We start from the raw sequence: 16876 nt of genomic DNA on the forward strand, positions 1-16876 counted from the left end.
GAAATAAAATGAGAAATCTGTCCATGTAAGACAACACAAAATTAAGATGTAACTCCAATACATTGCTTGGATCCAGAAAACACATTAAACTCATACTGGAATCGCTTCTACCCACACAGAAGGATCAACCTGAGAACTTCAGATTCATGCTACTAAGACAAAATCCCCTGCTCCACCAGGGCAATAAGAGTTACTAAAAACTATACCATTATATCAACTCTCAATCATTTTTGAAGCTCAGGTAATTGCAAACACCTGGTTTTGCAACTCTCATCACCTTCACATGAAGCTGTTATGGCGTAGCTAAACAATACAAAATGGATTACAGAATTTTAATGAGGATCTCCTATACGAAGTAAGACACCAAGAAAAAACTAATTCAAAATAGCTTTGAAAAAGTATTGCTAAAAATCTAGATAAAGCTTGCAAAAATAACATAAGGAACAGGTTACCTCTACTGACTGTAAGGAACGGGTTACCTCTACTACAGATACCTCTACTGACCACAGTAAACAATTTTGTAAAGCAGCCCCAAGCTTCCAAGAAAGCTATGTTACTGAGCTCCAACTTACAGAATTATGCATAAACATGCCCATACATAAAACAGTTTCAATGTTTTCCTGATTGTATGAAGTTTCTGTCACACAACATGCACACAGAAAACAACTGAGAACACAGGGAAGCTTTTGAGAAATATCTTGCAGCACATTGTAGAGTTGGATCATGTTGAAAGCACTCAAACAAGTAGGAAAGGTAGATTTTAGCAGAATCATACAATCCTGTATTGATGTGAACAGCCTCTGCCCATTCCAAGTACCTCAGATTATTGTGGGTACAAAGAAAAATACTTGGGAAATGCTGAATTGCATACAGCATCCCATCAAGCAAGCAGGGAAGCCACTAAACATAAATGGTGACTTATTTCTAAACAGAAAAAAACACCATAAAAATTACTTGTTTATGAAGACTAAAACAATGACTGATAAATTTCTCCTACACATCCTCTTCATACTTTCAAAAAACAGATTTCTTAAAGGATGCCTGTGCTATATGAAATGGGAAGACCACTAAGTTTGGTTACCATGAGAACTAAAAGAAGCATATGGAGAGAAACCAGTAAGACACGAATACACAGAATAACACAGACATTGTTTATGACAATGAAGTTGTCATACATTTAAACAAAGTTACAGTACTTAAACCTACAGAGAAAAGCAAATATAAAGTATGTAAAAAAGTCATGGATTACCACAATAAGTAAAACTATGTAAAAATGCACGTCATCCACTAATGTCTGAGCACAAGACCATGTAACAGACCACAGGAAAGTAACAGCTTAATGCATCTACGGAAGATACATTATCACAGATGGAAAGTCTGTATTAAGTAAAATGGAAAGAATGTTTTGCAAGAAAATAAAGTACAGCTCTGTATTACCTTTCCCAAGCCAAAATATAACTCCATATATTTTTCTGCATTGCAATCAAAGTGGTAAAGACGTACACAGGTGCACTTTAAGTTAGTTTGGGTACTAACAGCAGTTTAACCTCAGCAACATGAAACTCTACAGAGGTTGAAAAAACATGATGGAAATGCATACATAATGGTCTACTCTGTCCCATCTGAACCGCTACTGTTATCCAACCTCGTCAGCTTAAAGATAATGATAAATACCCTGTGGAAAATCACTGTCAGACAGAATCCGCTACAATTGATATGAAGTAAAGTATCCAAAAGTAAAGTCTTCACAAACTTGGGGGACCTCTATCAAACAGTTCTTTAACTAGATTACAGACAACTCAGAAAGCAAGCACCAACTGCAATGTTTACAGATCTACATTTCAACTGATCCAAAAACTGATTTACTGTTTGATATGTTACAGACCACCAAATGAAGAGTAGAAAACAGGACGATCATGTCAGTCCTTTACACAGCTACCTACAATACACAGAAAGTACGAAACTTCATCATTCCTAGGAACCTTAACTATGATGTCCACAATGCTGTTATATAGCATGTACTACAATAACATCAGCTTTTTCTGGAAATTATGTATTACAAGATGCACTGCAACTAAACACAGTAAAATCTTTATTTTCTTTGGACAGATTAATGAGAAACAACTATGAAAATAATGTTTTAATAGACAGATAGAGGTCATGTCTTAATTGCATTCAGAGAGAATAAGATATAAACCAGAATGCAAAAATACATTTCCAAATTTGGGCTTTTTTTTTTTTAAACATTAAAAACACAACTAAGATACACCTACTAGGAAGGGATGCAAACAAAAAATAACTGGTCATTTCACTTGATGCTCTAAAAGCCGTATTTGAGAAGGAAGGCCACATAAGTCCAGAAGCTAATATGCGGAAAAGAAGGTACAAAATACAACAAAGGGAAGGGAGGAAAAAAGCTGGTATAGTGATTATAGCTTAGATTAAGAGTACTCTTATAGATTAAAAGGCATGAAAATGAGTTTATTAATGGTTCATTGTTCCCATCAAATAATAACGCAGTAAAAGCCCAAAGCATTCACTAAGTGTATCCCCTGCAGATGGACGTGTGCAGTCTGTATGTCAATTAGCGTTTCAACAGAAATTCTGAATATGATTTTTAGTATCTGAAGTTTTTCAAATTTAGCTGAAACTGACTTCATGGTTCTCAACATACAAGAAACAAATGCCAACATCAAAAATGTCTCCCAACTTTTGTCACGGTAATTGTAACCATATTTTTCTTACAACAACCTTAATTTAAATACTGCTCATGTAGAATAAAGGCCTTCCAGTCAGAATCAAATCAAGTTGTCCAGTCTTTCACAGCAGGAAAAAAAAAGGTTCAGACTTAGAATGAGAGCAAGAATCCCACATTAGTTTGGGAAAGGAATCAATTACAGCAGCTGCTGGTGCATGCATTTGTGGGAGCATGTACAGAGAATTAGCTCTAAAAAGGCTGTTGTTCTTCCCACCTCCAAAATAATACTTTGCACTTCAAGAGGTAAACTACCCACACAATTGTCAGTTCTGGAGGAAGACAGAGAAGAATGGATTGTGCTCAAGAAGGAACACCAATGAGAAGAGACTAGTTTTCTCAAGATCAGCAAGAGACCAAGACCAAAAGAAACTTGGATCGCACCTTTCAAATACAGAAATCAAAAGAGTAATGAGAATAACAGAAGAACGAACTTGTTGTATCCAGTAGGTACACACACAGCTGCTTACAAGAGTCCTGAACGACTACACCACATCCCATTTCAAGCTAAAACCAAAATTGGTCTAATCCCTGTTGGGGTCATGGGGTGGGAATAACAAAATCTGGCTCTAAAATAACAGAGCTGGTATTCACCCAACGTAGAACTTTAATAACAATAGTTCTGGTGGTACTTCTAGTTCCTGCTGATGAATCTAAAAAAAGTTTTTTTGAAATGTTGCTATTTTTTTCCAATTTGTAGATAGGAGTAAAAACATGAAGATATGTTAATTCTACTGTACAAAGATCCCCTGATTTCTTAGCCTACTCCTTTTTTTCCATGGACAAGTATGAGTCAAACTTCTTGCCAGTCAACACCCACTCTCCAGTTACAGGAATATCAGAAGCTGTATCTGCTGTAAGACAATTTCCTAACATTTTATCTAGAGACAAACCAATCCCTTTGTACATCCTACCAACATCAGTCTCACCCCTTCCTATAGATCCACCTCTCATTTTCACTATGTTTGTTTTGCAAGATTCAGTTGTAGTCCATCTCACTATCAAGCAATATTCACTCCACCTATTTTTAAAAACAGTTACAAAAGCTACTTAGTATGTGGCACTATTCATGCCATAGTGACTATTCTATGGTTCAAAATGCAAAATAAATACGTGTATATACTTATTTGTATTTAACACAAGATCCTGATTGATGGGCAGGTCTGGATATAAGGTTGGATAAAAATGATTATTTTTAAGAAGTGGCCCTGTAACTATGAACCTCTTTGTTAGGGTTACATCTTCATCTGCATCTTTTTAACACTAAGAATAGCATCCGTAGATAATTGCTTTCATCCCCATACAAATCCTAACAGCTAGTAAGTGCCTGTGTTTTCTTCTTTTTTAAAAAAAAAACTTCAGAGAAAAACAACATACCTCCAGCTGTTTGCTAGCTTCTTCATTCCTCAAAATCAGGGATAACTTGGTACGAAGACTTCGAAAGTGCATATCAATCAGCATATTTGCCCGCTTTGTTGTTACATCGTTGATTGACTAAATTATTAACAAAGAAAACAGTGTTTTACATATGTACCTTTCAAACAAAACACTATATTTGGTATAGTTAAATGTTAATACTTACTAAAATAATAAGTTGATGGTTTTCAGAATCATATGTTACAGAAAAAGCTCCAACTGCCTTTTTGAAGTCCTTATGTGCAGACTCTTTGGCACACCTAAGAATAAAAATGCAACATATACACATTTAAAAATAATAACTGCTGCATTTATGTTTCACGGCCAAAAAAAAAAATATTTTCTTAATACAATGAATCTAAAAAAAAAAATCATATCAAAGTTCTCCCTTTTAATGCAGGTATTCCTTTATTCTGACGTAATTTACTCCTTTTACTTCAAGTGGTTTTCAAAACAGTAGAATGAGAGTGTTTTTTTTTCCAGAAAATTTATCTGTATGTACATCTAAGAAATGACAAACCAGTTATGGAAAACTTCACATTAAAATAAGCTACGATTGTCACATCCAGCAAATTTGAGTTTCAAACACTCCATGAACCAGTATATGCAACTTCACTGCATCCACTGCAGCACTCTAATGACCTTACGGTGATCTCTTGCACCGTTTTGCTTCTCTAGACTTCTTCTGTCTACTCATTACTTAGTGAACTTGTGTACTGTAACATTACCTTGAGAAACTGAGTTTAATCTGAGTTTATAGCTTATTCCACATCAGGGTAATAAAACACATCTCAAAAAAGCAAGAATTGATTTGAAGCTAAACAAGGGGAGATGGTATTAATCCATGGTTTCAGAGCTATATTTTGAAGGAAAAGACACGACAGCATTAAAGGAGAAAAACAATTGTTTCTGTACCATACTATGGGAGATTTTGTTATTGCACAACTGAGCTATCACCAAAAGCATGATATCCAGAGCTATCACCAAAATACCTTATGCCCTACAATACAGGGCAGTTTTCTATTGTCATTAAATACCAATTTGGATAGATCGTCAAATGCTCTTTCACTGATAGACTGACTGTTTGCAAATCATCTATAAAGTTGACCAAAACGGATTCATATTAATTTGAGTACATCACTGAACGAGAATACAAGTAAGAATACATATTGTAATGAATAAAAATCTTAATCTATGCTGCATGTAAGTCTTAAAACCTTAAAGGAAGTATTTCCTCCTCCAGAAATAAGTTGCATTTCAAAGATAATTTTTATACTTCTGATCACATTCATATTTTTATTTTCTACATTCTTACATGAAAACTGTAGAAATTACTTTCAAACACTAAGAAGCATTTTTATTCCTTCTTTTCTCACACTCAAGAAGTTACCCATGTTTTGAAGCAAGTTATAAAGAAATTCTTGCACTTACATTTGCCTTAAATCCTCTGGAACTTCCAGTTTGATTTTATGAAAAGTATCTTTTGTTGCAGGTTTATTGGGGTTCACAGATCTCAAACGCTCAATTGTGACAATTTCGTTGTACGTAGCATCACAGGCTGCATATTCTATTACGTAAAACTGATATAAAAATAATAAAATCATCCAAGACACACATTTTATGACAAGAGTAAGACTTACACTATTAAGTGAAAGGTGCTTTTGTTAACTCTAAAAGTCAAATTTGAACTTTTTACATTGATGTAAATGGCAATTGCAACAGTACTAATCAAGAAGTTACTTGAAAGTGAAGAGGGAAAAGCTTATGTTACTGCACATCAATATAAAAGAAATCAACACAAAAAAATAGTTTATATAAGTAAATAAATATGTACATATGCATATTCCTACCTCACCCTTTATCATTCTCACTTTAGCCAACCACCAGCAGCAGGGTTCTTTTTCATTTGCCCTGGAATAAACCTAAACAAAATATACATATTATGTATTTGCAGCATTCTTAAAAGACATCAGAAAAGCTGATATTGATCAGTATAATCATCAGGTCTGTTATGTGTGAAAACCAGCAAGATATACTGATATTCAAAGTCTCCAACCTAGGCACTGCACAGTGTGTGTGTAACAGCTGAAATATCTACTGCAAGTACAGGTAGGATATAAACTTATCTATATCATATCGTAAATAATATTGTACCTAAGATTTACCAGTAATAATCGCTTCAGTGCTTAAATACGTTAATATTCAATCAACAACGTATATTGTGTGCAAGTCCAAAGAGGTTTTACAAGTGGGGGAGGGAAGATAGGAGAGGACATACATCTATACTACTTTAGTACATACATGACATTGGCCACATCTACAGAAAAAATTTGCCACGTTCTTATTTTTCAAATCAAAATAAACTTAAATAGCATGCAGCCAAAATACAAATGCAAGTTCTCACTTCTTTTTTAATAATAATGATAAAAAAATATTTTTTCATAAAGTGGGCAAGTTTTAAGAATATGTCGTACTTAAGTCAGACTCCCTCTACATATACATCAGTATTTACATTTTTATATTTAAATGTATTTTGTATACATATGTATTACATATATACATGTTACATATGCAACACAATCTTCCTCATTCAGCTTTAAGTTTCATTAACCTATAGACATTTAACATCTGCATAGTTAAAGAGTTAAAAATTAAATGTAGTCAAAGAAGTGAAGTACAGTCCAGGCTAACACAGCAAAACTCTCTTTTGATGACATGCATGACATCACATTCCATGTAGTACTTGGGATTAAAGATGTGATGCCATGCAACATAGAGGCAAGCCTTACAACTGGCTAGGCTGACATGTTTTCCACCCCAAGTCCTATTACTTCTCAAATCAAATTCTGAGAATGGAGCATGCGTACCTCTACTTCATCGCTTTCATTTATATCCTTATTATAGCCTGCAGGTGGAGGAAACCTCACATCGTGGAATGGTATTTGTCTCTCTGGTTGCCAGCTGCAAATAAAAATATGCTGAATGGCCTATTCACTTCTTTTATTTTATTTTTTTTTTAAGAAGAACCATTACTGTTTTCAAAATCCATTAATATTTGAGTTTTGCAGAGCTTGTGCACACAAACATCTATAGAAAAGGTAAATTAATGTTTGGAAGAAACACCCATTAAGTGATCATTAAGCAGCTTAAACGATAGCTTGATGCTACCTGCACTGTTTTGTACAAACTACTGCTGGAAGATTTCTGTTTACAGTCATAGGTTTTATTCTCAACATCAGAAACACAAATTAAAAAATTTCATCACCCTTTTGAACTCTTTATTCAAAAGAAGTCTTATTTCTTTGGTTCTATCTATAGCTAATGAAAACGTGATCTGGAATCAGTCTGAATTCAATTTGAATTTTCAGGTTCTTTAATAGAGATTGAATAAAATGAGTATGACAAAAAGAACTTATTTTTAGAGAAATAAGAAAACAATTTCCCAAACCACAGACGATGCAATAAAGATTGACAGGAAAAAGTATATAGCAGCATGTTGTTTACCTCCTGAAGGAAAGAAAACCTGAGCTGAACAGTATAATGGAAGGCTAACTTGTAATGCCCTTAAATGATGAGGAAAATTTAAGCTAAGAAAACTAGCATTTATCACATATCTGTAAAACACATTTTGTATTAACGTAATTCAGTAAATTAAAGTAAGACATTCCCATGAGACAGAAGCAGTCATGATATACCGCTTACTTACATTAGTTGCAATTATGTAAGTTCAATAATATGCTCATCTTTCTAAGAAATCTCACACCAACACAGTTTTGTACTTAAAAATATTTAAACAAATAAAAGCATCTACATGAAAATGTCACAACATAATAAACACCTCAAACATAATTCTAAAACACACTAGCAGCAAGCCTATAGTATCTAAAAGATGCCAATCTCCATCATTATTAAGTTATATTTAGTTTAATCAAATTCAAGATGAGAATGTTTCTAGGTGTAACATCAGCAATATACTTACTTGTTTTCAAATACAACTGTTATAGAATCTTCATGTACATCCTTTACAAATGCCTGTTAAGAAAAGAAAGATATAATTATGGTCTGCCTGTCCATATATTTTTAAAATAATTTTTAAAATGTTTTTTTCCCCTTTCAGAAATATTAGCAGAACTCAAAATATAAGTACGGTGTTGACTCAGCCTTTTTAATTTTGCAATAGTCCTATATACAATGCATACTGAAAGCTGATAACCTTGAATTCATGTCTGCCAGTGTACAGACACAATGTCCAAGCCATACACACATTCTCTCCCACTACTTATAACAAGTAGAAAGGTCACTATCAAATGGCAAGATCATTCTGAATAGTGAGTTATAACTTGATTTTAACATTTGATTTTATAATGAACATTTTGTGCTTTCTGTCACGGAAACTATGTTGTAGAAATAAAACAAATACTCCTAGAAAACAATCCTGCCTCTTTTCTCTTTTACTTCAAGGTAAGCTTAAACATCACACTAGCAAAGTTTGCCGACATCCATTCCAGCACAGTATTAATTTCATCACACTCAGCTTCCTTAGAACACAAACGAGAGTTAAATGCCCTGCAGCCTTCCTTCACTTTCCTTCTGGGTGATGGACAGCAGTTGTGCTGTCTCCTACACAGCCAGGAAGCAGAATACAGAACTAAGACTCAACCCCAAGTGCTTTTCCACAGTTACGCTACTCAGCTGATCGACCTTTGATCAACTCTCATCTTAATGCCCAAACTTCCCCATCTACAGAACAGCAAGAATGAGGCACTACTTGAAGAGCTTTGGGATTCACTAATGAAAGTATTTTTCACAGCCTCAAATTATAGAGGTCACAGAGCAACCAGGGCTGAAAAGATTGCAGTTTGTTCCCTTTTAAAATACTTTTACAAACTGCTAGAACAGACAGACACTGGCAAAGTGCTGAGCATTCCACTGGTATTTGTCCATATATAAATGTATATTATACGTATCATGCCCTTGCTCGGTAGGTGAAAGCGCACTAGCAAGAGAGACTATGGAAGTTTGTTCTACCAATGGAAATGTGTCTTAGCAGATCTAAAAATTCTCAGTAAGTTGGAAATAACTTAGCAGTAAATAACTTCTTTTAGAAATCATAGCTACTGAACTACAGAGCTTTTCATTCTCCTCCCATTTCAAGTTACCAAGACAAAAATGACTGGCATCTTACACGAAGGTAAAAGTTTGCTAGGTATGGAGTTTAAGTGGTTAAAAATCTTCTCCCAAGACTTTCCTTTATGAAGTATTTCCAAGCATTTGCTAAGCTGCAGAAGTAACTTGTGGAATCAAACAAGCAGTACCCGATGTAATGAAATTAAGCGGTATGTGTGCACAAGTACACATCTACAAGTGCACTGAGAGACATGCAGTAAAATGGTAATTTGAAAATAACTAATGCCACCTTGAGCAGAAGTCAAAGCCAAGTTACAAGGACAACAGCAAAAGGGTGTTCTATACCTGGCTCATCTCTCTCAATACTGTAAATGAAATTACAGGAAAGTTTATTACTACTAGCATCCAAAGGAAATTTATTCAAGAAGCCCTAAGATTTAGAGATGGATTTAACAGAACTTAGGTAATTACTTATTTTGAAGTTCCAAGATATTCCTTCCAAGGGGATTACAAACGTAGTTGGTATTTTATGAAATGATGTAATACAAAGTAGATCTAAAACTGTTTCTCTGCATCATGTTGATAGTGGAACAGAAATACTCTTTATATAAAAAGGCACCAGAACTCCCAGTTGATCATTATGACCCCCGGACACTTATCTACGGTTTTATGTTGCTGTCTCCTCTGTAAGAGGAACCCAGAACAGAATATGCACTTCACAGATACTAAGATAGTCCTGACTTGTTTTGCAACATTACACATGACTTTCGAAGGCTCTTCCACATTTCTTCCAGTGTTTGGTCATATGCAGCTCTGAAGTACCTATTCTTATGGATGCAGCAGAAATAGATGCCTTTAATACCTGAAAAAATACTGTAATCACTACCAAATATTTGGCATTAGTTTTTCACGCCATGGAATGGAGAAGACAGAACTTAGTGTTATTAGTAACATTTCAGTATGCAAAAGCAGAGGTTATTTTACAAAGCAAATCCTACAGATCCTACAACTGGGGGGATTAATGCTAAAAACTATCATTAATAACTAAACCAGATGGTGACACAAACAAGTGTTATCAAACTGAAGACTAACCTAACACCTTTAAACGTTATAGTACTTTAAAAATCTGGAAAATGTAAAATACAGCTAATTAAAAGAATATTTAACTATGGGCAATCCTTGCCTTAAACTTGCAGCAGGGCCCAATGTAAAGGCTGAAGGTCTAGTACAGCAGACGCAGAGTTTTATCATTCCTTTGCTATGATAGACACAGGGACTAAGGGACTCCACTAGGCTGAAGAGGATTCCAACACTGTGCAAATGTTTACAAATTTATTATTATAGCATTTTATCACTTTCCAGCTACTACAAAAGCTCCTCTTAAGGAAGAGGAATGACTTCAACATTGCTTTGGTCTCAACCCAAAACCAAAAAGACACCCGAACCAGGAACACTGAGGATGCCTGTTGACCATACACAAGTAGCATCAATACAGATTATCAATAGTGGATATAATAAAATTGACAGTTTATTTTATTTATACAGAGTTCATAAATAGATGGAGTACCTGCTTTTGCTCCAGCCTGGCCAAGGAAGTTGGTTTCATAACACTGTTATTTGCTCTTTATTTTCCAGCCTTGCTGATCTTATGAGGAGAGGGATACCTTGCAAAGTACCTCATTTCAAGTATACGACACTTCTGCTACTTTCATCATGAATTTTATGCTTACAAAACAATTAACCAGACAAAATACATTAATAGCCCAGATACACTGTTGCCTAATCCCAACTAATCACAGAAAGCCGGTTTTCCTTGTTCTGCAGTTACAATCTTGTGACACAGGAAAAAAAACCTCAGATACACCTTGGCCAGAACATTTTTCCAAGTCCATATAGAATTATTTCTATTTTTCACAGGTATAAGAATTTAATATCTCTAGTAAGTAAAATTAATTTGTACATTTAAGTTTGAACACTTAAGCCTTCCTACATTTCTAAGTATAAATTTAAATGCCTCAAAACATTTCTAAATTTTATAAGAACCTGTAAAAAAAAAAAAAAAACTCAACTATTATTGCATTATGAAAACTAAAACTTAGCACAATTGTATTTTGTATTCTATATTCTGTGATACTCATAATACTATACACAAAGCTAAAAAGAAGTGACAGACCATTAACATCACAAACCAAATTCACAGTAACAGGACAAGCCAGTCCCAGATGTCACTGAAGGCAGAGAAGAGCCACTGATTTCACACAGAGTATTATGAAAAGCACAACAAGCATTCACCAGGCTTTCTGGAAATAAAGAGTACAAGTTAGGCATTGAAATTTAAACCCAAAGATGCATATATTTGGGCTTGAAAGGCACACTCAAGAAGGGACAGAACACTGGCTATGATAAACATGAACACATACATGGGAAAAAAAAAAAAAACACATTAAAGACACACTGAAATCAGATGGAACTCAAATGAGAAAGCAGGACACTGAATGTGTCAGCAGCTGTGATATCACTAACAGTGATACCAAATAAGAATACATAGAAAAACAAATCACCAAGAGGTTTCCTTTTGCAAAGTGTACTTCTGTACACATAAACAATGACCAAGTCTGCTTGTTCCTCTCTGATGTGAAAGATACAAGTGTGGTAAGTTTCCTACACCAAATTTGACTTTCAGTCACATTAGCCATTAGCATTTATCTCCATGCTTCAGACATAATTAAAAGAGATTATAATCAAACAATGGCATGTTATGGTCTTCCTCACATATGACCATTCATACTGTAAGAACAGTTATATGCCAAAGATGTGGTCTAAATTGTATGAATGCTTAGATACAAAATGAGAATTTCTGGAAATTCCAGTGTATTTGTTATTTTTGTGCTAAATGGCATGACAGAAACTTCAAAAGAACAAAAAGGCACTAGCTGCCACGAAGTGTTTTGATTTTTTTTTTTTTTGTCTTACATTAGATGCAAGTAGTGTCAAACATTTTAATAACAGAGGATAATAACATTTTAAGTTAAAATAGGGAAAAAATGCTCTAAGATGAAAGTGTTATGTTTATACAAATGTGCATCTACTGTTTGCCTAACAGTTGTGAACCATTTTGTACCTGTTAGAAGGAAGGATGGCTACCAAATCTGAGAACAGGCATACCGCCATACAAACAAGCAGACCAGGAAACAAGAAAAGTCACAGAAATGACAAGATCAGGAAAAATTGTACAGACTATCACCCTCAGAAGGACTGAGCAGACATGATTAAGAATGTACAAAGAGACTGAAGATAGTTATTTGCTGAGGGTACATCTGTGTGGAACACTGAAAGAAAAAAAAAAAAGGTATGGAATGCAAAGGGAGGCCCTGAGTACAGTCATTAACATAGACATGAAGTAAAGAAGAACTAAGATGAATGATTTCGTCAATTGCAGCTTCAACAGAAAAAAACAGTGAAATATCTAGAAAACTAACGAAACCATGGCAGAACACTGAAGCTACTGGGATAAGAATTTGAATATTTTAACAAGGTTATAGAGCAAGAAGTGGAAAAACTTGATTACAGAGAACATGCAGATGTTAACAACAAATATCTGAAGTAATCTGCCTCAAACAGGATGCTTTCCATTTCTACCAGGATACAAGAGAATCACTCCCAAGCTGGGGAGAGTAAAAAATCCCATGCTGGAAAAGCATCCAGCACATGCCCTTTTACAGAGGAAAAGTATCTAAAGCTAGTGCTTGAAAGATTAGACAAGGGACTGTCTATTTGTCCTCTGAGAACAAGAGCTTAAAAAACCCATTTACCACACCATACTAACAAACAAGATGTGAAAAGATATGCCCTAACAGCACACGTCTTCAAGGTTTAGTTACTTAGCTGTGAGCTCCAAAAGAGCAGTTCTCTCCCCTTAGGATTTGCAGCCCTGGCTGTTTGTTGGACTATTCTTAAAATAAATAAGGGGATTTAATCTTTTCTTTCCAGGGATTCCAGGCCACGCGATCTATCAAGTCATGACTAAGCATCTCTAGATACTGGATTACTGACTATTCCTGAATCATGCTTACTGACTGCACTGCACTTTCCATGGAATAGTTCACACGGGTAAGGAGAAAAAGTTCATTAAATTGTGATGCGTTCACCAAATATTTGAATTAGTTAATGTATTAATGAATATATGAAGAACCAGTCTCCAGTGCAGCAATCAAACCAAAGCATTCCAGAACTCTGTGAAGCAACGCACCTGACCAGTATGAAATGTGAATTAACATCTTCCACGTGCTGAATGCATGCTCTACCTCCTGAGGTATCAAAACCATCTCTTGGGTTCTGTGCAGAACATGATCCCTTCAGATGCATCTCAGCATGTGCTCTGGATCAAGTCCCACAGGTAACACAAGCAGAGAAAAGCCTGGTTCATGACTCTCAGTAGAGCTTAGGTGCCAATTAGACACCAGTTTTATACTTTCAAAATCAAGATGCTGCTGGGAACACTCAAAAATGAAACTGTTTAGGGACTTGAAATCATAGGGTCTTAACAGAGAGTTACAAAAAGGCTATGAAAACCTCAGGTGGCTGTTAGGTACCTATTTCTATCACATAGAACCTTCACAACTCCAGCAGCCTCATATTCTTCCCCTCCACATCCTAATATCAAGACGTAGGAGTTGTTCCAAAACACATAAATATTCTAATGAAGATCATCAGAACGATTCAGAGCAAATGAAACTAAGTATCAATAAACCATGAGATGGAATAAAAAATGTTTTATTTGTTTTACAAAACTCTAAAGATTTCTCAGGAAGTTGCTTAAAAAAAACTTCAACAAAAATAAATAAAATCTTGCCATTAAGTCTGCATTTAACATCATAACACTTCTTGTTATGCTGGATCAATCAATTCATTTTATAATCAAATTCTGGATCTGCAAGACAGGCATAAAACTCACATGAAAATATTCTAACAAATTACTTACTAACAGTGTGATACCTAAAGATTATGATGAATTCCAGTTGCAAATCTTTTATTTAAGTAATTCAGGCTAGAAGAAAATTGCTTATGTACGCTGAATATTACTGCACAAGATTTCTTAATTTTTAGCTTAAAATAATCTGTTGCTCCATTTATCTCAAGTTTGATGCTGCATTTAGGCAGGTAGTACTCATTAAGAGCCCCAGTTAAGTCCCCTTAGATAATTTAGCCAACTCCTCTTGGGTAACTTAACCAAAAAAAAAAAAAAAAAAAAAAAAGATTCTTGTATTTGATTTTCTAAAAGTTAAAAGGCAAACATAACATGCGCTGTGGACGCAATGTCTGTGCATACTTGGATACATTAAACCACACTAAAACATAATGAATAAATCCCTGTGAGTATCAATACGCTCATCTGAGATTGCGACCTAAACTACAACCAGAAATATGTTGGGTATTTTATGGAGAACAAGGAAAAAGGACATCGTGACATCAAAACTGAACATCGCAAAAAAAAGTTCCAGAAGCTTTCAGTTTGGCCCAGGTTTCTTTAACAATATTGACCACTAAAGAAATGTACAGTATCATTTTTATCATCTATTTTGTGTAAATATAGTCATAAAATTTGGTAAAAGCCTTGTCAGAAATTCTCTCAAGCGACATATTATACCTTATATTTCTTCATGAGCAAATACTGCACCTTCAAAAAATTAGAACTGATTTCTGTTAAGTGCTAAATAAATTTAATTCCAAGAAGCAATATATAGATCCAGGACCCTGACTGCAACACTGCAAACCCACAGGATGCTCTGTGTACCATATTTACAAACTTCTCATACTTACCTTTTTCCTTATCTTAGGATCTTTCCAGAATATGAAATTATCTCATGGATTAAAAAAAAAAAAAAATCTTCAATTTCTTTGAAACAGAAAAAGGAAGAAAGCCAACAACTCAACGGTGTTGGAAGCCTACCATTTGGATACCAACCTGCCCCGCCACACTACCATCAGAGTGTGAAATTCTATCTGTGCCTTCATTGCTAACATAAATATTGGATGTCGCTCAATAGCTGGGCCCATATTTTAAAGTACTACAGCACCTAAATGACAGTAAACTTGCAGAAACTGATCCATGACAGTTTCTGGTACGTTCATAACAGGTGCACGTGCCAGTGAGGGTAGGCCCAAACCCAGTGTTCAAACTTTGATTTTCTGTGCACAGTGTAAAAGCACAGCGCACACCCTATTAATTAAAAGGCCCTTAATTAACACACGCCGAGCCGCAGCAGCACTACGCGGTATTCATAAAGGCATTAAGTGCTCGGGGTGTATATGGAGGACTCGGTGACGGCTTTATTCAGCGCAAGGGCTTGGGAATAAACACGGAACGCTACCGAGCAGCCCCGGTAAGACGCACGTTAGATAAATAAAAGCACTCAGCGACTCAGCACACGCATTTTTGGTCCAGCAACGCTCTTTAATATCCGCAGGCGACGTCCCCAGCCGCGCCGCTGAGCCCCGCGGGCGGCCTCCGGGCCCGGCGCCGCACCTAACGGGCCCGGAGCGGCCGCGGAGCTCACCGCTAACGGCCCGGGCCCGGCCTCGGCGCCACGGAGACCAGGCCCAGGGCCCTCCCGGCCTCCCCCCCCCACCTCCGCCTTTTCCCCTCCCCACAATAGGGGAGGCCCGCGGCCTCCTAGGCCTCCGGGGGCCTCTCGCGGCCTCCCCCCTCCCCGGCCGGGCCCGCCGAGCCCCCGGCCGCGGCCCCCTCCCCTCGCACACGGCGCGGGCCTCGCCGCGGCCTCCCCCCTCCCCCCCCCCAGCCCCGCTGTCCTTCCTCCTCCTCCTCCTCCTCCTCCCTGCCCCGGGGCCCCCGCTTTCCCTCAGCGCGGGGAGGAGCCGCCGCCTCCTCCTCCCCCTCCTCCTCCCGGCCCCGCTCCCTCCGCGGAGGCCCGGGCGGGCCGCGAGCAGCCGGTACCTTGTAGAAGGCCCCGTTGGAGCCCCGCACCTCCACCACCAGCTCCTCCATGTTGTGCGGCGGCGGCTCGGGGCGGGTAGAGCCAGGCCCGGCGCCTCCTCCCTGCCCTTCCCTTTCTCTGCCTCGGCGCAGGAGAAGGAGGGGGGGGGGTGGGGGGGGGGGGGTGAGAAGAGGAGGAGGAGGAGGCGGAGGAAGGCTCGGGGTGTGTGTGGTGTGTGTGTGTGTGCGCCGGGCGGGGGAGGGGAAGGGGAACCTCAGTTCACTGCGGGGGTGGGGCCGCGGAGGGGCGGGCCGGGGCCGGGGCCGTGCTGAGGGGTGAGGGGGGGGGGGGGGGGCGCTGCGGGCGGCTCCGCGCCTCCGCTGCTCGCCCTCGGCCGCCCGGAAGTGAAAGCGAAACGGGCACCGCCGGGCGGCGCGCGCGGCCCCGAGGGAGGGAGGGAGGGGTGGGAGGGGAGGGGAGCGGGGGGGGAGGCGGCGCGGGGGCGCCCGCTTCGAATGTAAACACTGAGCCCGCGTCACGTGACGCGCCGGGGCGGAGCGCGGAGCGGGCCGCAGCCTGCGCGCCCACCGCCTAACGGCCGCGCAGCCGCAGCGGGGAGAGGCAACGGAAGGCGGCGGCCCGC

General features: G+C 38.1%; 1 protein-coding gene across 4 annotated transcripts in view; it reads right to left on the reverse strand.

The window, feature by feature from the left end:
* Positions 1-16413, reverse strand: part of FMR1 (fragile X messenger ribonucleoprotein 1) — a 31479-nt gene extending 15066 nt beyond the window's left edge. For all 4 annotated transcript variants that reach the window (XM_084293950.1, XM_084293951.1, XM_084293949.1 and 1 more), the window contains exons 1-7: positions 16254-16413; positions 8151-8203; positions 7039-7132; positions 6022-6093; positions 5603-5751; positions 4338-4431; positions 4133-4249 (exon numbers count right to left, since the gene is read on the reverse strand). In XM_084293950.1, the coding sequence (XP_084150076.1) occupies positions 4133-4249; positions 4338-4431; positions 5603-5751; positions 6022-6093; positions 7039-7132; positions 8151-8203; positions 16254-16304 (630 nt within the window). In that variant the 5' untranslated portion in view covers positions 16305-16413. The remainder of the gene's footprint in view (positions 1-4132; positions 4250-4337; positions 4432-5602; positions 5752-6021; positions 6094-7038; positions 7133-8150; positions 8204-16253) is intronic.
* Positions 16414-16876: the final 463 nt, after the last annotated feature.

The sequence above is a fragment of the Netta rufina genome (genome assembly GCF_964035555.1).
Source record: "Netta rufina genome assembly, chromosome: 12".
Lineage (NCBI taxonomy): Eukaryota > Metazoa > Chordata > Aves > Anseriformes > Anatidae > Netta > Netta rufina.